Raw genomic sequence first — 27,871 nt, forward strand, 5'->3', positions numbered from 1 at the left:
AATGTGCAGACATAACACTCAGTATTCATAACCCTGTATTGGGACCCTCTTCAGACTGACAAAAAACTTCAGCTTTCATCTGACTTCATAGAAAAGATTATATAGACTTAAGGATATTTGGAAGTCTTTTCAAAAGTCAGAAACACTTTTATATCACTCCAAACTACAATTGACATTTAAAAACTTGATTATGCAAAGAACTTCGTCTCTAGGACAGGAATTACCAAATGCCAAAAATAACTCAATTGAGACCTAGAATCTTTTCCTAGCTCTCAGAGAAGTGATGTTAGCAGGATTAGTTAACAGGCCAGAGTACCCCTTTTGAGCAAAGACAGCGCAGGTGATTAATGGTATATTTGGAAACAGGCACCACTTGACTTAGGATGGTTTAACTTGAGAACTTTCATCTTTATAGGCTTATCATAAGTAGGGCTTTAATCATAAAGAACAAATTTTTATTTATGATTACCTAACAGTTGAAACTGATGTTCTCTCAGAATAAAGTCAATGCAAATAATTAGTGATAAGACAATGTGATGTGCTAATTTGAGAGGTGGAAAAATTGTGATGATATGGATTCATGATTGGCTAAAGAACATGCCCTTGAACTAAGCTATAAATTTTGGCAAGGGCAGTAATTATCTCTTTTTAAAACTCTTACAAACAGAGCTTGTGAAAACATCACAGAAACATGATAAATGGAGTAAAAGATGGTTTGAACATTCCAAAAGAGAACCGATTATCAAATTATCAGATTTTAGCGCAAGCTGAAAGGGTTGATATAGAGAAGTTAGCTGAAGTCTTTGAAAATGAGCTACTGTTCAAGATGGGTGTTTAATTTTTGAAAAGGAAACAGGAGATCTCTGTAAGAGAAGTCACCTGAAAACTCCTCCCTTAGAATTGACCATTCATCTTCACTGGCTTATCAGTGGAAAATTTTGCCCCAGGCAATCCAAATATTGAACATTTCTAGGTCCCTGGAGCAAAGAGAATTTGCGGATTCTGACTATTTAGAAACCTAGCAGGAAAAGGTGGCCTCTTTAGTCCACTGGACTCTCATTTTCAGGAACTAAACAATTAGCCTATATCCTCCCTCATCACAGATATTTTCAAATGCAGATTTATGTCACGTGTTTGGTTTTACATACTAAATATATTTTTATGAAAGTGTGTATACAAAGTGTAGGGGTTTTTCTTTTCATGAGTATTTGGCATTTTAATTAAGCGAAATGGGATTTTAGGGACAAAACTCAAATTTATAAAACTTCAACTAATTTAGCTGTCATCCAGAAACTTTATTGTAAATAATTTGTCAACAAGATCTGCATTTCTAATTTCAGTTTGTCATTCCTTCTGAGGCACAGAGAAAGGAAAAGAAAAATGACGGTTAATGTTTGTTGAGCGCTATGCACAAAGGATCTTATTTAGTCCTTAGAAACAACAGTGCCAAATAAGACTTATTATCTGTGGATTTTTAGGTGAGGAACTGGAGGCTATGGGAGATTGAGTTATGTGCCCAAGGTCATTAAAGACAGTAACTTGCAGACCTGAGACTTAACTGCGGTTTTATGTTCACACGCCAATTTGCCAATGATCTATCCAACACGAAGATAAAGGTGTGGCATGAAGTTATTAGTTTGAAAGTAAACGTCGTGAGTCTAGACTGGGCACGGTGGCTCACGCCTGTAATCCCAGCACTTTGGGAGGCCGAGGCGGGTGGATTACCCGAGGCCGGGAATCTGCGACCTGCCTGACCAATATGGTAAAGCCCCGTCCCTACTAAAAATACAAGAAAATTAGCCGGGCGTGGTGGCGGGCGCCTGTGATCCCGGCTACTCGTGGCTGAGGCAGGAGAATTGCTTGAACTGAGAGGCGGAGGTTGCGGTGAGCCGAGTTGGCGCCATTTGCACTCTATCCTGGGGGACAGAATGAGACTTCGTCTCAAAACAAACAAACAAACAAAAATCATTGTGAGTTTTACTTTGTTTTATCCTACAGGATGCCTAGCTTAGGGCTGGATACATAATAGATGAACAATAGGAAGGGGAGGAGATGGATAAAGCATGGACTTGGGAACTATAGCACTCAGGCTCCAGAGTCAAACCCTTGGGCTGAAATCCTTGATTCACCACTAACCAAACAGGTTACCTTGGGTGAGTAACTTTTACTTCCTAGCTGTGCCTCAGTTTCCTCCATGGTAATGTCATGGGATCCTTGGGGTGTTGTTTTGCCAGCTAACCTCTGTGGCTGGTGGCACCTTCTGCCTGAGCATTGCTCACGCCTGCTGGGCTTGTTCCGCCCACTCGGCCTAGTGGGCTGCGCTTGGCTCATGCTACTGGCTCAGATCCCACACCTGCCAAGGGTGAGCCAGGCATGGAGCTGCAAAGAGTGTGTGGGTGAGTGAGTGCGTGGTCTGGCCACTGTGCACAGCCAGGCATGCTGGCTGTTGCGGCAGGGCAGGCTGCTCCTTGCGCCAGGACAGGTGCCAGCCCCGTGCAAGACTGCGGCTGGAGACGGACCCCATGCAGCTTCTGCTGTGGACACCTGCATCTGGACGAGCGGGATGTGTTGATGCCCAGAAGCTTGGAAATGCCAGGAACTGCAGGGCCTCAAAGAGGGTGTCACAGTCCTGGCTCATGGAGCCCCTAGGTCTGGGCTCCCTGAAGGACCCCAGCTCTTCTCTCCTTGTTGCCCACAGCATGGTGAGGTGGCAGGGATATTTCAGTCCTGTTTGTGTTACGATTCTTTCAGTCCTGCCATTTGACAGGTCCTGAGTTCTTGTCCTGCATCCAGGAAGAAAGAGCTATGTAGAAAACTGGAGGGTGAAAAAGGCAGAAAGGAACTTCATTCAGAGGCAGAACAGCTCTCAGGAGACCCACAGTGAGTAACTCCTTTCCACAGACAGGTCGTCCCATTGAGTGTCCAGTTCTCCGTAGAGAGGAGACCTGCAGTGGGTAGCTCCTTTCCGCAGGCAGGTTGTCCCCATACCTGTTGGATGCTGGTGAATCCAGGGTTTTTATAGGCTCAGAAGGGAGGAAGTGCATGCTGATTGGTTCATGGACGGCCATGGGTGGGCCTGGAAAAAGTATAAATTCTCACTCCTGGCCGGGGACTTCACCTGGAACTAACTGGCCGGACCTCAGGCTTCAGGCCATCCCTGGCTTGAAGGTGGGGTTTCACAAGGGACCCACCCTTTTCAGCCCAGGAACCTATCTGCCTCCTGCCATCAATGCGCCATCCATGGTGCCCAGGCTGTTCCTGCCAAAGGGTGCAGGCCCACCCCAAGCAGCCCTCAGCACCCCGTCATCCTCCCTCCCATGCTGGTTAATGCCCAAAGTCCAGAGGAGGCTGAGGTGGCAGGGGGCTAGTGTTTCAGTGCTGCCCTGAGCACGTGCACACCCAGCCAGGTTGCAGTAGTGCCTGGGCTTGGCCACAACTTTGCTCCAGCCCAGAATGGGCACCAGGAGCCGGAGCAGGCACTTTCAAGCCTGTGGGGGGAGGGAACTTCCTGGATTCCGGAAAGCGCAGTGATGCCTGGGTCCAGAACCCTGGCTGGGCGGCTGCAGCTGTGCCAGGGATTGCGGGGCTCCTGTCCCACCAACTGGATAAGGGCCGGGGCTCCCGCCTGTTCCCAGCCCTGCCAGCTCCGAGAGCACAGCCCGGGCCATGCCTCCCAGCCTGCAGTTAGCATCCCCACAGGGGCTGCTCCAGACAGGCCAGAGCCGCCATCAGTAGAATGGGGATAAAATACTTATCTTTTAGGGTAGTTGTGAGGATTGAATTGATCCTGATAAAACACTTAGAATAGTATCTGGCACATAATAAGTGCTCAGTGAATATTAGCTTTTATCATGATTAATCAGATTTTACTACACTGTGGCTGTGTTCAACTTGACTGTCTCAGTTTCGTCATCTGTAAAATGAGGAAAATCATTTACCTTACATGGCAATTTTATTTGGCAATAATATGCTTTTATTATTTCTAAATAAAATATTTTATTATGCTGTGGATCTAATGAAACAATATTTGTACATTTGCTCTGTGCCAGGTACTATTCTATTCATTTCATAACAGCCTAATAAGGCAGATGCCATTCTGATCCCCATTTTACAGATGAAAAAACTGAGGAAACAAGAGATTAAACAAATTTTTCAGGGTCACACAACTGGCAATTAGCTCAGCCAAGATTCAAACCCAGACACAGTAGCTCCACAGTAGTCTAAGTCTATGATGACTACACTATGCTATTGAGCTAATGAAATAACATTTGTAAAGAACCTGCCCAGTTCCTGACGCAGAGAAGAAGCTTAGTAGATGCGAGCTCTTTGCCTATCTTTTCAATAAATACCCTTTGAAATTCTCATGGAATGCAAAATGATATAAATTTTTCAGCTGGCCTACATGGTTTACTAAAATGTCCGATTTTAAGTAATAGTGGCTTCCCTGTACTCTTGGAAGGCACACAGACATATGTGAACACACCTCTCTCTGATTAGGCCCACCTTGGATCATCTTTTCTGTTGACACGAATTTCAGTTAGCAAGACATCAACATGCACTCATGTGTGTGCAGTGATATCCTGCAGAGCAGCTGTCAATGATGACAGTTTGGAACAGAACAGCTGGAGGGCAGATCTGAGTTTCTAATGACTGAGAACAAGTCATGGAAATAAGGCAGCCAAAGGGCTCGTGGCTGACAGTGGTGTGCACCTCTCCACGTTGCTGTTCTGGGTTTCTTGATGGGGATGCTATAAAAATTGTAGGTGGTACAATTCTGGGTTGTGCAGGACTGTCCTGAGCAAATCAACCTGGACTATTTCTTCCACTGTAGCATTTGCAGCATCCTTGACTCCCAGATACTAAATGCCAGTAACTACATCAGTCATAGTAACAACTGAAAAACACAACTAAGAGATGCTGCCACACTTTGTTGCCCTGGGGGAAGATATGGTGTTATCACCCCTATTAAGAACTGAATCCTGTGGGGTCTTTTGGGTTTACCTAGGCTTATGTGTAGAAGGTTGCGTCTTCAGTATTATCTCCCTTCTCAAAATTGGGTGCAGTATCCCAGCATTAGCACCACCTGGGAGGTTATTACAAATGCAAATCTCAGACTCCACCTGAAAACTATGAATTAGAATCTGCATTTTGACAAGATCTCCAGTAATTTGCATGTGCATTAGAGTTTGAGAAACATTTCCATACTAGGTAGAACATAGATTTTGGAGTAAGAAGGTCCAGGGTTAAAATTCAGACTCTGACTCTCACTAGTTGTGTAACCATGGGAATGTCACTTAAACTGTCTAAGCCTCAGTTTTCTGCTCTCTGAAAAGATCTTAATTTCTCATGTGTAGGCACATAACAGGCATTCAACAAATGTCATTTCTCTTCTCTTCAACCTTTCATCAGAAAACATAGTCAAGAAAACCACTCTAGCTCTTTGGATATCATTAGGGAATTATTACCATAGGATAGTGTGGCAAGATAAAGAAAGACGACTACTTTCTCTCTTTTTCCACGAAGACATACTATATATCAAGTTCCAGTTGTGGCATTGCAGACACTGGAAGAGGGGTTCTTCTGGCTGTGACCAGGGTTAGAAAAGGCCAGTACACCTGGTTCAAACAGGTCAGTTAGGAGGAACAAATCAAATTTCCCAGATGAAATCTGAGACTGATGGCAAAGGATAGATCTTCACAGGGAGAGCCCAGAGAACAAATTCAGGCCCAGGAAGTCAGTTAGGCAGATGGTGGGGCATGAGTATCAGAGAGACATCTGGAAAAAAGGAAGAGAGGAAACACTTATCAGGACGCTTTCATATCCTTTGGCCTTAACCTCTTCTTGTTCCTTGTGTACCCTGCACGTTGCTCTACCAAAAGGTGCCCATTATACACTACAGAATTGTAGATTGGACTGTTTCATTAACAGATTCAAAGCATTTTGAGGATGAGTTTTTGAGAGGTCATGTCTTGTTTTATTGTTTCACCTAAATATTGTATGCAATGTCTAAGAAAGTATCTAGAACGTGTAAAATAATACTGTTTGTTAAGTGATTGAATGGATGAATGAATGTATGTTTTACTTCCAACGTTGTAATTTCCATCACAGGCCGTTCCTTAGAGAAATCCATGGGGCTTTTAGGAGAGTAAACATTGAGACTCTCTGTGAACAAACGCATCCTTGTTGGTTTCAACTCGCATTTGCCTGTAATCAGGTAGCAGCCTGGATTTCCCACCGCCCCCTGTCTTCTTGCATCTAGTGTCTCAAGCCTACGCTTCTCTATAGGAGAAACCAAGGGAAAAAGGATATAAAGTTGTCAGAATTTTCAGTCTACCAGTTTTTCTTTGCTCATGGTTTTGGCTATGGTTAGATTTAGAGTCTGTTACTTTTCAAGGACCAGCTGCCTAAGTTTCTAGGAGATCAAGGAGACTAGGAAAGAATGATTGTGCTGTTCTTTACTGAAAAGCCACCTGCCAGCCCCCTGGGATTGCTCAAATGGTCAGTGCCCCAAATTCTTGCTCAGGGATTTACCTGAACTGTGATAGATGAAACATTGAAACTGGCCTATAGGAGACAGACATGAAATCCGGCCTCTCCACCCTTTGGAGGAGAAGCCAGCAGCCAGGTTACTCTGGAAACCCTTAGAAGGGGACAGGTAAAGGCCTCAGGTTGTGTTCCCTTGAGTAGAGCTGCTTGATGAACTTGACTTCTTTCTAGAAATGGATGTTCAGAAGGAGGATGCGACAACCCCTCAGACAGTCCCTGGGCGTAAGGACATGAGATTAATTGTCATCGAGGATTACTCATCCTATAAAAGTTAAGTGTATTTCATTTCACTGCTTATCAGCTCCAGAGCTTGTTATCAGTGGCTCAGTAAAAGCATCTGCAGCCTGACATGTGTATGAAATGGCTCATGGCACTTCTAAGTTGAAAGTGAATACATTTAAGAAAACCTTGTTCTTTCTCTCCCCCACACTTCCTGGCATGTCTTTTATCAACTCTTCCCTGTTTGAAGGATGCATAGGTCTTCTCAGAAGAGCTCAAGCAGAGATAGGAGAGCTGGGGGGAGTTAGTGGGCAGATGGGGGCATGGAACGGTCCATGGTTCTTCAGGCAGCAAGCCAAGGGCTGAGAATGGTTCTGAATCCCTTCTCTATTTTCTCCCCCACTTTTTCTTTACCTTTTTGATAAGGGTTGGTGAGGTGGGCTGGAAGGATGGGGGAGGAGAGAGAGAAAAAAACAATGAAAATAGGAAGGGGAATATATTTGGAACATTACATGCAATGTGAGCTGGTCTTTCTTTTCAGTGGTAGAAACATTATTCAGTTTACTAACTCCCTTTTTCTTTCCTAGTACCCAAGTGTTAGCTGTATTTTGAAGACAGGTTTGAGTCACCCTGCCACATAAAGAACCAGGACCAAATGAAATGTCGACTGAGGACAAGAGGAACACGCAATGATTAATGGAAGAAGAAAGTTATAAATACCAATATGGTCATATGACTAGGGGTAAAAGGGAATTTTTAGTAACTATGCATATTCTCTTGCTTGCTTTGATATGTATATGTGTGTGTGTATAAATCAGTTCTTTTTTCTGTCCTTTCTTATCCCCCCCCGTCCAATATAAAGTGAGTTAAAGTGGCTAACCCTATAATTTGGTATCAAAGGAAGATTGCATCTGAACTGGGAAAGGCATGAATATTCCTGGAGATAAAGCAACAGATGGAATGATGTGTCTTTCTTTTTAGGGAGAAGGTGTGTGCATCCTCAGTTGTGTAAGGAACAGTTGCATAATGTTACAGATAACATATTGTTGTTATTGACTTTTTGCCAAGTTCTCATTTGTGGTAACAGAGGTGGCCTGTGATTATTTGCTTACTTTTAGCTCAGCATTATCACCTTTCTAAGATCTTTGTCATACAGAGGAGAAGCCAGATATTACATTTCTCGGAATGCTCTTTCCCTTATGGCTCTGGCTAGAGTTTGTCTATGAGAGGTTCTCAGGCAAGATATGGAAGATGGAAAAAAGGCAAAGCCATTCTTCTTCAGAAACAGTTGCCATCAGGTGTGTGGGCAGGTGTAACTTTCCAGTGAGCTCTTGAGAACCATTCACTTTACTGTTGTAGCCTGAGATGGTGGCCGTTTTCCAGAAACCCTGGCATTTTAGCAATTATCTACTGGTGGTTTCCCTAACCTTTTCTCCTGCTCTCTCAGTGTCTGTATAAGAAACTAAGTTTTATACCAAATCCACAACTTTGTATCAATACTTTAACATATATTCCAGAAATACACAGAGCAGTGTCTTGGTTTCTCATGTCAAACCTCTGAATGTCCTGGCACAGGGGCTGGCAGTGAGCATTTGTCTCTTACCACCTGACAACACTTGGCTTATGACCGATGTGAACTTTTCAACACTCTTCTCAGTGGTGTTTGTGGCAGCAAATTCTGTCCAAATGCCAAGGGAGAAATGGCTAGTGGGAGAACAAGACAGTAGTCTAGACTGTCTCATTACAGCTGCTGTATGGATCTGGTCACAAGGGAAGGGTCAGCCTGGAGTGCCCTGCTGTTGAGCTGGTGGTTATCGGATCAGTGACTTTGACTGGAAGTGCCATGGTGTAGACAGAGACAAGTCAGAATCTGCCAGGTCATCGGTTCTGAGGGTGCCACTGTTTTCAAAAAATCCCAAGCCACCATCCTGACAAACATGAATGTGTAAAGGCTCAATCAACCACAGAGCTGCCCAGTTGTGGGTGCCCTTAAAATAGGCCCTTTGGGCCACTCTAGAAACCTTTCTTCAGGGAGAAAGCTGCTTCTGCATTGGGTGCTCAACTTTGGCTTCAGGTTATCTCACATGGCTGGGCGTATTTGATGGGCAGCAGTACGTACATGTCAAGCATCTCTGGCATGGAGGGAGAATTTGGCTTGGGAGTGGTCCAGAGCATGGACCCTGGAGACCCACTGCTCCCATTTCAATTCTGTCCCACCGCTGTGTGACCTTGGGCAATTTTCTCCACCTCTTTCGCCCTTAGTTTTCTCTTCTGTACAATGGAGATGTTAATAATATCTATTTCACAGGGATGTTAACCCAGGTAAAGTTCCTACAGCAGTATCTAGTTCATAGTAAGTGATATGTAAGAATAAGTTGTCATTATTATTACTACCCTGAGGAAAGACAAGTTGGCCCAGTGATGGAATCTCAGGGTAAGATCAGGGAGTGACTCCGAGGGCAGCATCTCTAGCCTAGGCTGTCATGAATTCACATCTGATTCCTGGGAAGAGCAGGGAGGCTGTAAGTTGAAATTAAGAGAAGTTTTCACCAAAATTCTGTGAGACAATGGGGCTCTGTGCTGGCGTCCTGACAGGAGGGAAAGCAGTCTCCCCCTTGGCAAAGAACACAGCCATAGATGTGGGAGTCAGCAGAAAGCGACAGTATCTGGCAGGGGATATGTGCTTTAAGAGCTGACTGGGCTTGCTCTGGACTGCATGCTAGACACCCTTGAGACTGCCTGAAATAGCTGAGAGGGACTTCAGCAATTTCTGCAAGGGGTGGAAGGTCTCATATGAGCAGGAGGTATGAGGGTCTTAATACCCAGATAAGATTTACATTGGACACTTGTCCTTTGGGTGATAAAAGACCAAGGGCTCTGGTGCCAGATGGACATGGTTTGAACCCCACCTCTGCCACTTACTAAACTGTAAATACTTGGAGGGTAGGGACTATTTTGTTCATTACAGAGTACATAGAAGGATTTAGTACGTGGATGAACACATTTAACATTCTGGAACTTCAGTTTCCCCATCTGTAAAATGGAGATAATGTAATGACCACTAAAGCAGATGCAAGGATTATACTAGATAATGCTCACAGACACCCAAGTTCCCTAAAGAATATTATACTCCTTTTTTTCGGTAGTAATTATTGAATATCTTGCTTAGGATAAAAATTCAGTACATTTGTTGAGTCAAACTGATTAATGGTGTTTTGGTGCAGTAAATGTAGTCTACATCTGCCAAAGACTAGATCCTTTAAAGGAAGCGATCATGCCTCTTATAGGTTTTTCCCAATATGATCAGTGCTTTTAAAAGTCATTTATGATTCAGTGCTTTCTGACAAAAGTCAAAATGTAGCCAGCTATTGTAGAGTGCTATCGAATTTTGGGGGAGTAAAAGATCACAGATATGTTACTAAATAATCTAAATAGATTATTGTCTGACCTAGAAAACCTATACTATAGGAAAAATTAGATTTGGACACAAAAATTCATAATATGTAAACACCACACATTCTTATTAAGCCTTTGCTTTCTATGCCCATTTAAGGTAACTTTCTGACCAATCCTCATTCAGGCAAGCTTGGAATAATAGGGTTTTTAGTTGCTTTTGTGCCCATGAAATTGCCCTCAAGAAATGACCAAATAATTAATGGAAAGGGCCTGTTTCATGCTCAATCCTCATTCCCTATCTTGACTCTTTCCAGTCAATCCTCCATGCTATGTCACTGAAAGCGAGTAACTAAACTTATGAAATCTGACCAAGTAACTAAACCTATTAAACTAATCAACAAGTTCTAGTTTGTAGGTGATCCATTCCTTTCCTATGGAACAAAATGAATGGGTTTTGCTGCTGCTCTTTTCTTTGGAATCAGAATCATCTTCAGTTAGCTTTTGGGGGTTGAAATTATATTTTGGATGACTGAAATTGCCTGCTATTTAACTGTCAGATAAGGATGAGTATGCTGAATTTAATTTTTAAAGGGGAGTGAAGCAAGTGTCAAATGTGTCACTAGTGCCAATATGCCTTAATATGACTTGATTATGTATTGCTATCAACTCATTGAATCAAAGTGTTTGTTTTTACATCTATTTTATAAGGCCCAGAGTATATTTGGGAGTAAAATCACTGCTTGAAAAGTTTCTTCAATTCTGACATTCTTCAATTCTGTTTTAAGGTCAGAGAGCCCTTTCTGCTATGCAGAAAATATTTACTGGTGTGGGATACATTTTCTTTAAGAACAAGTCAGAACTACTTAATATGAGCAGTGTTGAGCATATCAATCAAGTGGTTTAAATAACAAAATATATCAAAATGTGAATCACCCACAGCCAGACGGAAGCTTTTATCAACTTTAATTGATATAATTATAATTGGTATGCAATATGTCTTACAACAAATGTGGATACAATGACATCAAATATCAAAGAAGTTTCCCATCTTTCCATCTTTAAATGACTTCAGCTAACTCACCCCAAGAGAGAAATCTGGCATTGATCTCTTGGTTAGCATTATTACCAACATCAACTAGCACTATTAAAATCAAAGATGAAATGGTACATTCATTTGCCAAAAAAAAAAAAAAAAAAAAAGGTTAAAGGCAAAGAAGGTGAATCAACGTGCAAATTAGCGTCTGGCCCAATTGCAAAATTCATTTCCTGGATGCGAGGGATTGAACCATGCACACTTGCCACAAGATGAAGGGCAAACAGATGACATCAAATCAAAATCAACCCCACAAATAATCCAGAAGACCTCAGATGGTGAAGGCCAGAGGTCTACATCTACTGCTGTTAGTGCTCAGGTGTCCATCCTGTTTTCCCTAATCTCCTGATTCTGATTCAAGAGTCTTTGAGACCTATGTCCTAGGCCATTCTTTCATCTAGAAATGGAAACCATTGCTGTGACCCCAGGCATGGTCAACCCTGCAGTGATTCAGCTGCACAAAGGGGTAGTCCAGAGCTTAGATAGCTGTCTGATGTGGCTAGGACACAACTGTCATGTTAGAGAATAAGTAAAAACAACACACTAGTATCATAGCAAACAAGAAACTGGGATCACTTATACATCTACGTAATAGTCAAACTGTCTATAAGTATTTTTCTCCAGAAACTGAAAATACCGTAGACGTAATTTTATTAATCCTCACAACACATCTGTGAGGTAGTATGGGGTGAGATCAACCTGAAAGCATCACCCCCATTTTAGAAATGAAGACACAGACGTGCAGGGAGGGCAGGAGATTTCACTGTGGCCACAGAAAAAGAAAACAAAGTAGAATCCCGCTCTTTCATCATCTGCGGTCGATGGTCGAAAAGAGGCAGCTTGCCTCCCTCCTGCTCTGACATTCTCTCTAAAGTGTTATGACTAGACCTATCCACGGATGGGACATGGTTGTATAGACCCACTGGAGCCATTTCCCTTAGGTAGACCTGAACAGGTGCTCTCCCTGAGGTCAAGGACGTCGATTTTCGGTATATATTTCAGATATGTGTGTGTGTGTGTATGTGTCTGTGTGTGTGTGTTTTAAGTAACATTTGTAGAATATAGTTGCTAAAATCCTTTGGCCAATTCAAAAGCAGAAAAGATACATTTGGCAAAATAAGGTTCAACCCTTACATATTTTACACTCACATAACATAAGAAGTGTTAGAATTGTTATGGGAAACTGTCGCCTTGCTGAATACATCTGCTCTAGGCCCACATCTCTCTCTTTGCCACACACATTTGGAAGCCAATAAGAGCAACAAACCCATTATGTGCCCTTGCACAGTAGCAGCCTTCAGTAAGAAAAAAAATGCCTGCTTGAGTTCACGGTTTATAGAAGGCCGTGGTTCCTGGGAAGAGGCTTGCCCCAGCATTGACGGCAGAGGCAGCCATCAGAAGTGCACCTCTCCAAAGGTGTTTCACAAACACTGTGTCAAAATGTTTTTGGCCAAGGGAGAAAACAACACATGGAATGTCTTGTTTTTATCTGCTTTTCCTTTGCCAAACTGAAAGCCCTATGATGGGGGTGGGGAAAGAGAGACAGTTACTCAAGCCAAGCACGGCCAGAAGGGGCACCCTTGGTCATTTGCTGCCCTTTTTTTCTGACAAGGTGACTTTTTTGGTTGTTGTTTTCAATATTCAGAGATATCACGATTCCAGTAAGCCCCCTCCTCATTACCCACTCTGGTTGTTGTAAAACACTGCTGGGGCTTGCTCATTCTCCATTTGCACTTACAGAGTTTAGGAATAATTTTTTTTCAGAATTACTCCAGTGCGTGGGTTGGCAGGTTGTAGAAAGTGGCACTGCCCCTATTGTCTCTGAGACCAGAGGGGTTTAGAAAAGCAAGGGTGGTTTTCATGTCAGTGCTTTGCCGGGCCACAGCCAGAGACAGGACGAGCCGGGGTCAAGTTTCTGTAAACTAAACAGTCATGACAGCATGGTCCAACTTGAGAAACAAAAGTCCATTTTCAGGTTCTTTATGACACCGTAGGACAATATAACACATTTTGAAGTCAGACCCAATGTTTGTTTTCTACTACATGAAATCAGGACATAGATGCTGCTTGCTAATGTCAGCTGTTACAAGAAGACAGAGTTGTAGCCACGAAATAAAGCTCTCTAGGAAGCACACAGAAATAAAAAGGTCACCATGCATACCAAGAACAACCCACCAGCCAATAAACTAAACGCTTTGGAGATAAAAACTTAACAGATCATTTCACTTCATTAACAGTAAAACGTATCACTGATCTGTGAGTGTCGTGTTCTGTCACAGTGGGCACTGTGATAAATCAGGGCTTCTCAGTCTCAGCACTATTGATATTCTGGGGTGGATGATTCTTTGCTGTGGCAGGTTATGCTGTGCATGGTAGGATGTTTGGCAGCATTCCTGGTCTCTAGTAGCACCCCCAAGTCATGACGATGAAAAGTGTTACCAGACATTTTTGAAAGTCCCTAGGGTGGAGGCAGGGGGCAAAATCACCTCCTGGCTGAGAATGATTGCAATACACGGATGCCAACAAAGAGGAACAATTCTTTCTCAAAATTTATTGTGCAGAACTTTATACCCAGAGTTGCTCATTTATTAAAGGGAAGAATTAGTAAGGTCAGTGTGTGGGAAGAATAAACGGATTAATCATAGTCTGTTTCCTATGAAAATGCCTCATTGAGTAATTGCAGATAGACCAGTGCCTCTTTTTTGTTTTGTTTTGTTTTTAAGCAGTTTACAGCCATTATCCAACAGACAGGAAAGCAGTGGACCAGTTGCTGTGTGGGTATAAAGCAAAGAGTTTCTGGGCTCCTCCAAGCTGTGGATGTCTCCGGCCATTATCGACAGCTGATTCTCACTAGTCCTAATGAGGTACTCTGCAGGTTAGCCTCCTTCTCCCCCCGCCAGCTTCTCTTCCACTTCCCCACAGTGTACATGCCTCTCCCTTTCTCTCTATAACTCAGCTCATCTCATAGCCTTTTTCTTTGGAAATGCAACTCTGCTGATCATTTGTGGGCTGGGATCCCAGCTGCCTTTTGAACAGAGCAGACATCCTTTACAGAGACAGCTGGCCTGGAGGGGAGAACAGGTAGGGGCACACTGAGATCCCCCAGCAACCTGCGAGATTCTGCCCCGTGACCTGCTGGCCTCCTCCAGGGCACTTCCTATTTTCATCTTTCATTAATTAGGCAGCTAAGAAGCTGCTTTCCAGCTTGTAGAGCCAAGCAGGCCGCATCCTGTCAGAAACAACCAGATAAATAGAGATGAAAAAGGAATCTGAGAAAACCCTGCTCTCTCCCATGCAGGGTGAAATCCTCATAGAGCTCATTTCCTTTTCCCTCATTAATATTTAATGTAATTTCCTAAATAGAAGTTTAAGAAATAACACAAATGAAATGTTCCCCTGAAAGTAACCCCTGACAAAACAACCCAAATCCTCCTCCTCGGTCCTTCTCAAAGTGGGTCCTGCAGTGGGGAAAGAAGCCTCCACCATGGTGGTCTGGCCTGGCTGGTGCAAGGCTGGCCCACTTCAGCGGCAAATCAGCCTCCACTCACCTTTAAAGAATGGTTTTTTGTACCAGAAAGGGGAAGTTGTAGCAGCCAGAGGAGAGGGAGGAAAACAAAAACAACCATACCAACAAAACAGGACTTAAGATTGTCGTTCAATGCGCATCAGGTACTTATTAATTCTACTGGATAAGCACTTATAAATAAAGAACAGTTCATCCTCATCCCAGGCCATATTCCGTTGTTAGGAGTCATCGTACAGGGGGTTGTTGTAGTTTCCCCAGGACCCGTAGTCGTGGTCGTCCAAAAGCCTTCCATAGGAGGAATGCCTGGTGGAGAAACAGAAGAGGGTGGTGATTACTTGGAAAATCATCCATCTGAGGACAGCGTAATGCCCTGCACTGAACTGGGGATGCTTACGGGGCAAAAGAGAGGCAAAAGTGTGATGCTGTCACTAGGACAACAGACCCACCCACTGTGGAGGTCCCGGTCTACCAAACACCCTGTCAGTGACAACTCTTCCTGCTAGGATCCCGACTGGCACGTTCTGTTGGGATCATCTGAGTCCTTGTCTTCTGGATCTCCAGTGCTGGGGAAGGAAGAGGAGGCTCCATTTCCATAGTAATTTAATAAGAAGAGATGGGAAAGGGAAGCTTGCATTCCTAACATTCTGACATAGGTTCTGGGCTTAATTTTCCCTGAAATAATGGTGACACAACCACAACTACTGTTGCTATCACCACCTCTCCTGACATTTATATTGTCTTATAATTTATGAAGTGCTTCTATATTTAGTTTTTACTTGATCCTTAGAATAAAGCCATGGGGCAGGTATAGTTTATACTTATTTCTCTGACAAGGAAAATGGGGCTCAGAGATGTTACTTGAAGAGCCCAAAGTCATCCAACTAAGCTGTCAGCCAAATCCCCATCCCCTGTATCTAAATCCAGCACTCAGAGTTCAAGTTCCCAGAGTCTCATTAGCACCTTAGTTGAATGGTAATATGGGTTAAGCAGAATTTGGTGGATAATTAATTGTGAGACCCTCTCTCATAATTAATAATACATCTATAAGAAATGAAATCAGATTGTTATCACTCCTCTGTTCAAAACCTTTGAATGGATCCTCCTTTCAGAGTAAAAGCCAAGTCATTAAAATGCCTTGCAAAGCCCTATGGGGTCTGGCCCCAGGTACTTTTCTGAGCATACCAGCCCCTATTAAAGGACCCTTGCTCCCTCTGCTACAACCATACTTGTCTCCTTCTCCTCATTCTCATGCCTGACACAACTTTGTCTCAGGGCCTCTGCACTGACTATTCCCTTGGCTTGGAACAATTGTCCTCCAGTTCTCCACCCAGCTCATTCTTTCATTTCCTTCAAGTCTTTGCTCAAATGTCATCTTTTCAGTGAGGCCTTCCTTAACAACTTGATATGGTTTGGCTGCATCCCCACCCAAATCTCATCTTGAATTGCAACTCCCACAGTCCCCACATGTCGTGGGAGGAACCTTGTGGGAGGTGATCAAATTATGGGGGCGGGTCTTTCCTGTGCTATTCTCATGATAGTCAATGAGTCTCGTGAGATCTGATGGTTCTGTAAGCAGGAGTTTCCCTGAACAAGTTTTCTCTTTTTTTGACTGCTGCCATCCACATAAGATGTGACTTGTGCCTCTTTGCCTTCCGCCATGATTTTGAGGCTTCCCCAGCCACATGGAACTGTTAAGTACAATTCAACCTCTTTCTTTTGTAAATTGCTCAGTCTCGAGTATGTTTATCAGAAATGTGAAAACGGACTAAAACACAATTCAATTTAAGTTTTCAACCCCCACCCCAGACTCCCAGCTTAGTATTTCTCATAGTACTCATCACCTTCTAACACATGATATAATTTACTTGTTATTGCTTCTCTTCCCTAACTAGACTATAACCTCCATGCAGGTATGGATTATTTGCCTGTTGTGTTTATTCTTAGCTCTAACTCCAGCACCCAGAAGAATATCTGACACATAGTAAGTCCTCAATATGTGTTTATGAAAGAAACAGTGATTGTAAAAAATAAATCCAGAGTTCCCCTCAAAACTGATCTGTTCATAAGACGGGAGCTTCCTGGAAAGGAATATGGTCATTTTAAGACTAAAACCAATGGCAGGATTAGAAGAACATCACAAAATGAGCATTTGTTACCTCTAAGGCTCATGCTAGCATATAAATTATTATACCTTGCCACTGGAAATCATGTATGCTAGATACAGCACAAAAAATGACCAGTCCCACTAATTTTTATCTCAGCTAGATGTGAAAATTAAACAAAATGAAAACACAATTCGAAGGTGCAAAAGCATTTGGTGTACTTTTGTCTGTGCTAAAATAATTGCTACTGCACTTTTGAAGCTTATTTACATCTGCCAGGTATTTGCAAAAAGATGAATTTTTTTTTTTTTTTTTTTTTTTGCAAAGAACTAGACCTTGGCTGTGCTCATTTCAAACTCTTAGCCTTCAAAATTCTGATTTATGTCCTGAAGGCTGACTCTGCTGACCTAATCTAAGTACCCGAAAACCTGAAGATGTTCCACAATTTACTTTGCTTTCCATAAAGGCTCACATTCATTTCTGTGGGTGTGGGAATGAAAGAGACCACAAATAGAAACCCAGAAACACTACTGCTTCTTTGATCTATAGAAATAAGGGAGGTCGTTTTGGTAAACAAAGGTCATGGGCTGTCTATGGCCCAAATTTAAAACCTCCAGTTCCAATCAAGTCCTTTAGCAGGATAGTTGAGAAATGGAAACTATAGAATGAACAAGTTAAAACCTTGTAACTAAAGCCCTGGAGCCCTGCCTAAATTTCAGCATAACTTACTGCTGCAAGCCTGGCAAACATCTACTTAATAAACATGCTGCTTTATTGATAGGGTACTCCTGCTTCACCTTTGTATGGTAATTGAACTTCTCACAGAATTTTTATATCTATCACATAATTTTATTCCCATAAAATGCAAGTTTGGTCAATAAATGTATGTCCTTGAATAAGTTTTTAACCCCCTGTTTCTTCATCTATATAATGGAGAAACTTTTTAAAAAATTGCTTTATGGTTGTTAGGAGGATTAAATAAGGTAATGAATATAAAAGGCTTGCCACATAGTAAATGCACACTGAATGTTGGCCAATATTGTTTTTTAATTTTTCATATGATAAATCTTATACAAGCACATGGTGAATCTGCCAAATAGTAAAAAATGTCATTGAATGAAAAGTGAACCTCCCTCCCAGTAGGAACTCTTGAAACTATATCCCAGGCATAGTTATAAAACCAGTTTCTTACATGATTGTTATTGTATTTGAATTTTTAAAATTTATTAATATGTTGGAATGGGGATTAGAGGTTTAAAAATCTTCGGGCTATCAGGTTTTACTGGCTATGGTTATCTTAGGCAAGACTATTTGGTTAATGTTATATCTGAATCTCCTATATTGTAAGACACATCTATACAAACACTAGTAAAATAAAGGAGAAAGACTGGCCTTTACTTTCCGTTTTTTTTTGTTCTTGTTGTTGTTGTTGTTGTTTTTGTTTTTTGTTTTTTTTTTTTTGCCTTCCCATTGAAGAAACAGTGAGTTGAGTAAAATGCTGATAAGTGAGGAAAGATATACAAGAGATATGGATGAACCAAAATTGGGAATGTACTGAACCCATAGGGCTTATTTACCACATTAATGAGCTTAAACAGGAAAAATTGGGTGTGCAGGGATTCCAGCCAGGTTTGGATAAATTGGATACCATTGTAGTAAGAGTAAGACAAACACATTTTTTTTTGTATGTGTGATAAGAGGACAATAATTAGTGAGCATGTTAAACTTTCTCTCTAGGTCAGATGGCTTACTATTGGCAGACAATCATCACAGAAAAGGTCTACACATTGGCACATCTGTTTATTTGTAAACTAGTTCGGTGCCACGAGGTAGCTAGTAAAAGTCTGTGTGGTTTAACAGATTCCCATGGCTTCCCCTTCCCCAAGCCCTGGTTCTTCTTGATTAGGAGTAAACAAATGTTATTGCTGCACCTCCAAACTTTCCTATTCAGACTCATTAACTCATCCAATAAATGTTCATTAAGCAACTACTATGCCAGGGACTTGATATTGTTCTAGTGGAGGAAACTGGTAGAGAATGCACTGATTCCAGTACAGGGAAGCACATGGTATGAGAGAAGCATGCACAGCAAGGAACTCAGTATGGAGAGGTGGGAGAAGGCTTCCCAGAGAAGGTCTCTCTTGAGCTGGACAACTTGAAATTAGCCAGATGAGAAAGGGGTGAACCAAACACCTCTCACAGAAAGATCAGCATGTTCAAAATTACAAAGGCGATATATCTGAAACAGGGCAACATATCTGAAATATATACGAAACAACAAGGCAATCTCTCTGAGAAACTCTACAGCAGAGAGTGTGTCTGGAGTGGGTAAAACACTCAAAGTGTGATCCTTGGACCAGCAGCACTGGCATCACCTTTGAGCTAGTTAGAAAAATAAGTGCAAGGGCCCCACCTGGACCTACTGAATCAGAATCTATGGGGATGAGACCCAGGAAATTGTGTTTTTAATAAGCTCTCCCATTGATTCTTATGCACAGTCAAGTTTAAGAACCACTGAGGAAGAAAATGGAGTAAACAAGACCTACAGAACTCCAAAAGGTGACCTGAAAAAATCAACTGTGTATAACAAATTCTAGAAGATCTCGGCCTTTATGGCTGGCTGGGCCTACTCTAACAACCAGAAGAAATCCAACTGTACAACATGCAATCACTAGAAGACATAAAGTAAAATAGGTGACGTCTAACAAGAGATCTTAAAAGACAGGTCCTGTTGTGTCTATAAATCAAGACTGCATTTATTTTTGTGAAGAGAACACCCCATGTAGTCTGTCTGGGTCACTAGCACACCTAATTATAGCAACATCCACATCACCGGTCTTAGCAGATATGGTCTCCTGTGCAGGGAGATTATCTCTTGGTTGAACAGTTTTGAGCCAATTTAAACAAATCAAAACAGACTTATCTCATTCTTCAATCATCACTAATTAAAGACACTTCTGCAAAAGGCAGGCAGGGCCTTTGCTTTCTTTTAAAGTTGCAAACAAACCCTGGCATAAAGACTGCTCAGAGATAGTTTCCATTTATAAATGTGTAACATGGATGCAACTTCACAGGCGTTTCAGAACAGCACTAACGAAACTGCCAAACTGGAACATGGAAGACCGCTATATCAATATTCAATTAGGAAATGAGCTGTTGTACCATCTTTCTCCTCCTCCTCTCCCCTCTCCTTTGAATTCCTATGCCTACTGAATGGAAATGGTAGGATGGACACTGCGCTCCCAACCTCACAGCCTATGTGTTGGTGGTTACCAGTTTACTGAGTCCCTATTTGCTAAGCACTATTCTAACAATGACTACAGCAGTAACAGTAATTGCCCTTCCATCATCCTCACCTCATACCAGGCACTGAACGTTTATATGTATCATAATTTAATCTTTGTAACAATCTTGAGTTAGGTACTACTATTATTATAGTCTCATTTTACATGAAGAAACTGAGCACAGAGTGATTAAAAAACTTGCCCCAGGCTGGGCGCGGTGGCCTACGCCTGTAATCCCGGCACTTTGGGAGGCCGAGGCAGGCGGATCTCCAGGTTAGAAGCTCGAGACTATCCTGGCCAATATGGTGAAACACTGTCTCTACTAAAAATACAAAAATTAGCTGGGTGTGGTGGCGTGTGACTATAGTCTCAGCTACTCAGGAGGCTGAGGCAGGAGAATTGCTTGAACCCGGGAGGCGAAGGTTGCAGTGAGCCGAGATCACGCCACTGCACTCCAGCAGCCTGGGCCACAGGGTGAGACTCCATCTCAAAAAAAAAAAGAAACTTGTCCCAGAGTGCATGTTCTTAGTCACCATGCTACAGTCACTCCAGTTACTCTGCATTCATTACTTCATTTCATCTTTAAAACAACCTTGAAAGATACATATTATTAGCTCTCTTTTTTGCAGATTAAAGAAACTGAGGATCAAGGAGTTAATAATTTGCTCAAGGCCGCCTAAATAGTAAGTAGAAGAGTCAGCATTAAACTTGACTGCAAAGCTCACATTTTTCCCTCCACACCACACTGCTGCAGGTTAAAAGCTGGGGTCATAAACCAAGAAGGACCCTGCATTCAGGGCAGTTCATTTTATAAGTCACATCCAAAAGTGGCTCAGGTTACAAAAAGATGTGGTTCTCCAGGCAGGGGTCGCTGTGACAAAACTAGGGGTCATGGGTCCCTGGAGAAAGGGAGTATGAAAAGCAGATGGCTCTTAAGTTTACAATGTCTTTAGAGGAAATGAGGATTTGGGAAGAAAGGTGAAAAGTCCCAACCCACTGTTAGCAGAGCTTGCCAAGCATTCTATTTTTCTGGTCATGAGGCTGCCTTTTCAAGCAGATTCTCCCCTTGCATTTGCAGAGAACTTGGCTGGGCCAGGGCCATATCCTATGGTTGCAGGTCAGAAGCTAATGGCTCCCTATGGGTTGTGATTTTAGTCACTTGCTGCTCCAGCCAAACCAGCTAAAAGACCACAGAAAACAAACTTTTTGTTATGTTATTGTTTTTAGAAATCTGGAATGAAGAAAGAAGAGTAAGTTCCCAGCCAAAGCAAAGCCTATCCTTAGGAACATACATGCACACACACATGTCAATTGAAGTATTTTTGATGAATGATTAATGGGGCTTTCCGACAATCTGGCAAAATAACAGTTGAAGGGGTTTTAGCATAGCCTTAAGATTCATAACAACGATTAATCTCTTTATGTCATCATTTTACCGAAATAATTAATAGAGAAGCAGAAAGGGGCTTTCCTTAGGGGGTTTCTGAAACCCCTTAAGGGTCTAATAACTGTATCCATTCATTCTTAAGTTTATAGTGCTTAAACTTAAGTAGCATAATAGATAAATAGCAACCTTATATTTATGCCACTGTGGATCTTACTATATTTAGGAGACAGAAGCTGAATGGGGAAGAATAATAATGATTTATTCAATTTAATCATTTACTTAATTTATCTGGTGCTCTGAAGGCCTGGGGAAAATATGGCTTAAAATAAAATTTTAATCAGCACTCATCAGAGCAAATTGTAATGGCCTGCTAACAAAATTTTCCAAGCATGGTAAGTTCTGTGATGGCAGAACTGTGTCACATCACTGATGTGGCCTGGCACATGGCTGACGCTCTACAGCAGTTTATCAAGGACTGTCTTCCCAGGGCTCCTTCCAGTCTACCACTTTGATGATGATGATGATGTTGGCAGTGCTATGTACTTGCTTCCAAACAAGGCTACGAGGTAGAAACTACTGCCCTTATTTTACAGGTGAGGGAAATGAGGGTGAGTGGTGCTCTATGACATGCCTATGTCACAGTGCTGGAAATAGTAGAGCTAGGATTTGAACTGAGGTCTCCCTGCTTGTGGAGTCTGAATTGTTAATCACTGTTTTAGACTGCCTGCGTATAGCCAGTGTGGGTTTAGAGGTGGTAAACTTGAATTCTTGCCAAAGTGAAGAGGAAGAGTCCTTCCAGTTACTTCCGCACCGTTTTGGGGAAGTGTGTAGCAAGAAGGAAGTGTTTCTATTTCACTCCACACGTCAGTGAAGGTTGTATTTTTGATACTGTAGCCCGTTAGGAACTCACCATTGGTGAGTCGAAAATGACTCTAAAATGTATGTGTAAGTTCCTTTTTGGGGAGGAGGGGCAGAACATATTTTTCAACAGATACTTTGTTATAAAATGGAAACGAGGTTCCCAGAGTAGTTCATAAAAGCCAATTTAACTCATAATTAAAATACGGTGTATCTGCAGCAATAAACTAATAATTAAACCAGATAGAAAAAGGTACCATTCAGTAAGACATAATTTATAAAATTAAGTTGAGTGCTCAAGGACATGCAGACTTAATGAAGAGAAATATTTTTTTAAATCTGGGGGAAACTTCTGGATGCTTTTATAAAATGTTTTATTAGAAACAGATCATGTGGGCCCTTTCATTCCAATTTCTCTTCAAAACCTGGCTTTCCTGTTCTTTGTATCGTTGATGCAGGGTGATATTGCAAGGCACTCTCATACTTGACATTATCAAGATTGATTTGGTGCACATTTAGAACACAAGATGGAGGGAGATGAAAGGGAAGGAGGAGGGAAGCGCTCCCAGTGGGCACTGGGTGGGGCTGGGCGATGAGTGGGGATGAGACGAGGCAGCAGCAGAGTGGATGTGTGGTCTGAGATGAGGAATCATATCCATGAGCTCTACATGGGAACAAGGGCAGGAGGGAAGGACAGGGTGGCACAGCTTCTTGAGGAAGAAGCATGGCTGCTGGGGGTACAAGTCACGGGTGTCTGTGTGTGTGCCACAGTGCCCATGGGATTGTGTGTCTTTATGTTTCATTGCTTATTTGTTCAATATATCAAGCACCGTCTTGGTCCCTAGCACTGTCCTCACAGACAAATCCAGGTCCTCAAGGGCCATACATTTTTTGTGGGGAAAAGAGACAATAAATAAGCAACACATATGCAAAAACAAAATGATAGCTAGAAAATAAAATAATAGACAGTGGTCATAGCCAGGATGGACTTAACAAGGCACTAAGAGAGTAAATAACACGGGCCCTAAACTGGAAAGGATATCTCTCAAAGGAAATGAGATGAAAGTCAATGTACACAGCATGAGAAGGAGCTAGAAGAAGAGCATCTCAGGGAGGGACTAGCAGGATCCCAGGGCCTGGGGAAGGAAGGACAGAACCTGATGTGTCCTAAGAATTGGAGGGAGCTGGAGTGACTGGAGCTCAGGGCTTCTGAGGGAGAGAGGGATGTGATGATTGGAAAGAGGGAGGCAGGCATGGTCCAGGATGACTGAGGGCCATGCTGAGGAGTTACAATTTAATTCTCAGTGCAAGGGGAGCCACTGGGGTTTTTCAGGAAGGGAGTGACAGGGCAGAGGAGCTTACATAGAAATAGTTCTGGCTGCTGAGAGGAGAACGAATTGGAGGTCAAAGGTGAGTGTCCTCACCATGCAGCCTGTGTCTTTCTGTCCTTTGTTATGGGCACTGCACAGACTGGGAAATAAGACAGTCACTTGCCATCTGGCATATTACAGCTGGAAGGACACTCAGAGACTGTGAGTAATGTGGTATTGAGACTTGATTTCACAGAGCAATAGAAGACATAAATGGAGGACTCACAGAGTATTGCAACTTCCTATTAGGCTAAAGAAAGTAAAATCTCAGCTACTATTACTTAATTTCATAGGAGAAAAGATATTTTAAAACCAAAAATATAAAGACATAATCACAGGGGAAAAAATAGTTTTATAGGAAAAGCCACACCTTCCTTATATTTTTTACATTTTGCATGCGAATCAGTGGAAACCTCATTAACAGATTGGGTACAAATCCACAGTTCGGTATTCAGAACATCAGAATTTAGGAACCATTGATCCCACCCTTTACCCCCTTTCACAGATGAGAATAGGTGAGCTTTAGGAGGCATGTGGCTTTCCCAGGGTAATGAGGTACATTCAGGACAGAGAGCCTAGGCTTCAGTCTCCCGACTCCACGTTAATTCTTCTTCCATTGCATCATCATGCTGTATATCTCAGCTTACTTCTTCTACTTTGCCAAGGTACATCTATACCTGTGTTGTGCGAAGTAGGAGAACACCCACCATTTTTCACTTCTCTGCCAATATTTCTGAGGGCTCAGATACCTATTAAGGAACAAGTATCCAGCAAAACAGCGCTCAGAACCAGAGCCCAATAACACAGAATCCTTTTCTTTAAAGAGAAGACTAAGCTGCGTCTCACCTGATCTTTAGGTAGGCCGCAACTCCAAACACCAGCAGCACCACGGCGATGACTGTCACGGTAATGGCGGCGATGCTGCCTGTGGGGGAGGAAGGGCACAGAAAAGAAGATACATGAGGATACGGGGCATCACGTGACTTTGGCGTGCATCGTATCCACCTTCTGCCTGATCCCATCTTTTCTCTGAAAGGGGAAAAAGCTACTTCAGATCATTCTGTATGACATTCACAGTTAGAATAAAACCCAGGATCTTAACTCTGTTACCAAAACACTTTTTATGCAGGTAAAATTGGGTAAACGATCAATATTTATCAAGACTTTTTGGCTGACCTGGAATTCAGAGAGGAGTACTTAGTCATATTTTGATTATCTTTTTAAGAATGACATCAATCTGTTGTTGTTGCTGCTGCTGTTGTTTGCAGGGGTAGTGGGTTTTACATTTCTTTTTGTCCTATTTTCTTCTTTTATGGGCTCTGCCTCTTCTTTCTACTACTTGTGAAATATTGAGAGACTTAGGATGTTTTATTCAAGGGTCACTACAAAGTAATGTGGTTGGTTTTTTCATAAAAATATCAGCAGTATCCACTTTAAAAGGGTCGCCTTGGTAGGAAATACACTAATTTTCATGAGGCAATCAAGTCAAAGCATTTTAAAACATTCCTCTGTGGGAAATATGTTCAGTTTTCATTCTTGAATAGTAAACTTGGTTTTATAGAGAATAAAGCAAAGTTTGATATATAGAATAAGGTCAGGTCTGATAGGTAACACTATTTTGTGTTTGTAGAAATATCCTGGTGTGATATAAAGTAACGTGAATGTTTTATTCTGTAGTTTGAAATCTGGTTCCAAAAGCAACTTTTAATGGGCAGTTTAAAAAAACTCTTTGAGCATGTACCCATGTAAGAATAACCATACCTCCTTCAAATACTACTTTGAAGCACAACATGCTTTTTGTGTGAGCTTTGCATTAATAATGAATATACTTTAGTATTTCACCTTAAAAATGGCAAGAATCAATTGGGTTCTTGTCCCCTACTACTTAAACTGAGTTTTTGGCACTAAAGCTGGTGTTAGGGACCCCATTTACTCTTTTAGGCAACTGGGAAATTATTTACTAGTACTTCAACAAATGAATTGGACTCTTTTAAACACACTGCAAAGAGCACAAGAGATTTAGAGTCTGAATATGTGGATTTGAATGTGGTCCAACTATTAGTAGCTGTGTGACCATGAACTATTTACTTATCCCTGACGACTCTTACACTACTTACCTGCTGAGACAGAGGAATAAGAGTGATCTACCCATCTTGCATGATTTTAAGGGGATTAATTGAGATGCCAGGTGCACCAGTTTAAAGCACTATGCAAATATATGATCCTGGACCAATTCTCATCTCTCGTGTACTAGGTCTCAAAAGTGATGACTCTCCCCCACATTTTTGGAGATTTATCACTGTAGATTATTTTAGTATCTCTTCTTTTATTTATTTATTTTTGTCTGCTGGTTATGAATGGCTCCTGTTACTGTTCGCTTTATTAGCCTTCCCACCAAAAGAATTGTAGCACAGTTAAGAAGCCAATCAGTCCACTTGTTAATTCTTTAGTAAGTTCTCAAAAGCTTTGGATGAAAGAATGCTACATCAGACATCTATGCTCCTGTTGGTTATAATTTCTAAAAGAGAGATTAAAAAAAATCATTGCTAACATTAAAACTGAGACGAAGACTTATATTTAACCATTTCAGAGCTTACAAGCTTCTGAACACTCACAGATCCATTTCTTTGCTCCTGGAATCATTTTGAGCCAGATTAATATAATTATCATAATAATTCTCTTTCCCTTTTTACTATTGTAAAGACAGAATTACGGCACTGAATGATCAAATGTGCAGACTGGGTCAAGTAGAGAACATCCGAGGTCAGTTCCCCTTATGGAAAACCTCCACTCCTACTTCGAAAGACTCCTCTTGGCTTCTTGGCCTCTAAACTGTGTTGAAATTAGAACAATTCAAAGTTCACTGAAGCCTCGTAATAGCTCTTTTAAAAGCTTATGAAAGGAGGGTTATAACCACAGGGTAAGGTGATAGGAGTATTTTAAGATACAAAAAGATACAGTAATTGCAATTAAGAGAAGCGTAAAACACTGACCTTTTAATTTAATTTTTCTTTTTTAAAACTGGAAGAAAAAAGAAGGAATATAGCTGATTTTCCCGCAAGACTCTTCTTTCTTGCTCCAGGGATAGCTTAATATAGGAAATCACAGGTTTGGCCTTTTTCAGAGATTCTTCTCTAACTTTAGCAGTTGGGTCCCCTCCAACTTTGTGATTTACTGAGTTTATTTATATACCACCTCTTTCTAAAGATAAATCAGGCAGGTTCTCCAACTAAAGTGCATTCTTTTTTTTTTTGGATTGTAAGTGATAGAGTGACCACTTCTCCTCCATGTAATGGGTGGCTCTCTAGCTCCAAGTTTACCCCCAATCTTCAAATGGGGCTCTTCCACGTCACCCTACCATGTCCATAGAAGACAGCCTATATGACCAGAGCTGGAATTAGCCAGTTATTTTCCTCCTGATGGGCCCTTGAGGGCAGTTAGGCAAAGGGGCACTTCTGAGAGTTTGTACAGCCCAATATAAGGCCAAATGGTATAAGATAAAATAGAGAGTACTTAAATATTTGAACCACTGTATTAACTATTCTGCTACCCACTGACTCTTCTCAGTGGATGCCAGCCATGGGAACAGGAGTCCTCCAGAAGCAGAAAACCTTTATCTGGCCCTGAGCCTAGGAGATCTTGTATCCTGAGCTTGCTGTTACCTCCACAGCAGTGGCTACTTTCAGAAGCAGCTGGTAACATCAGCCCTGGGAAGTTCCACACCCGAGGGCATCACAGTTTGAGAACATGAAGGGGTTGCTGAGCCCATGTTAGCACAACTTTATAGGGTGACTGAAAAGGCTTTATTTCCTCCTTGTGAAAACAAATGCCATTTCCCCCTGAGTTCTGTTTAAACTAAACTGGAATTCCCCTCCTCCTCCTCTTACATTTTTCAATATGAGGAAGGGAGAGAAAAAATGAGGAAGGTGTGGCTGGGGGGCAGGGGAGCCTCTGCCTTATGAGGAAGGTGCGGGACACTGACAGGCAGTGCACTGGGAGTGGAGACACGGGGAAGGTGGCTCGCATTTCATTTCTTCCTCATTGGGATTTGTAAGTTAGAGAGTGGGTGTGACTCATGTGATAAAGCCCT

General features: G+C 42.0%; 1 protein-coding gene across 2 annotated transcripts in view; it reads right to left on the bottom strand.

Annotated features, from left to right (window-relative positions):
• Nucleotides 1-11,107: 11,107 nt before the first annotated feature.
• PARM1 (prostate androgen-regulated mucin-like protein 1) overlaps nucleotides 11,108-27,871 on the bottom strand; it is a 111,175-nt gene continuing 94,411 nt past the window's right edge. For both annotated transcript variants that reach the window (XM_005555058.3, XM_015450394.3), the window contains 2 exons: nucleotides 24,628-24,706; nucleotides 11,108-15,083 (listed from right to left, as the gene is read on the bottom strand). In XM_005555058.3, the coding sequence (XP_005555115.3) occupies nucleotides 14,999-15,083; nucleotides 24,628-24,706 (164 nt within the window). In that variant the 3' untranslated portion in view covers nucleotides 11,108-14,998. The remainder of the gene's footprint in view (nucleotides 15,084-24,627; nucleotides 24,707-27,871) is intronic.

The sequence above is a fragment of the Macaca fascicularis genome, chromosome 5 (assembly GCF_037993035.2).
Source record: "Macaca fascicularis isolate 582-1 chromosome 5, T2T-MFA8v1.1".
Taxonomy (NCBI): domain Eukaryota; kingdom Metazoa; phylum Chordata; class Mammalia; order Primates; family Cercopithecidae; genus Macaca; species Macaca fascicularis.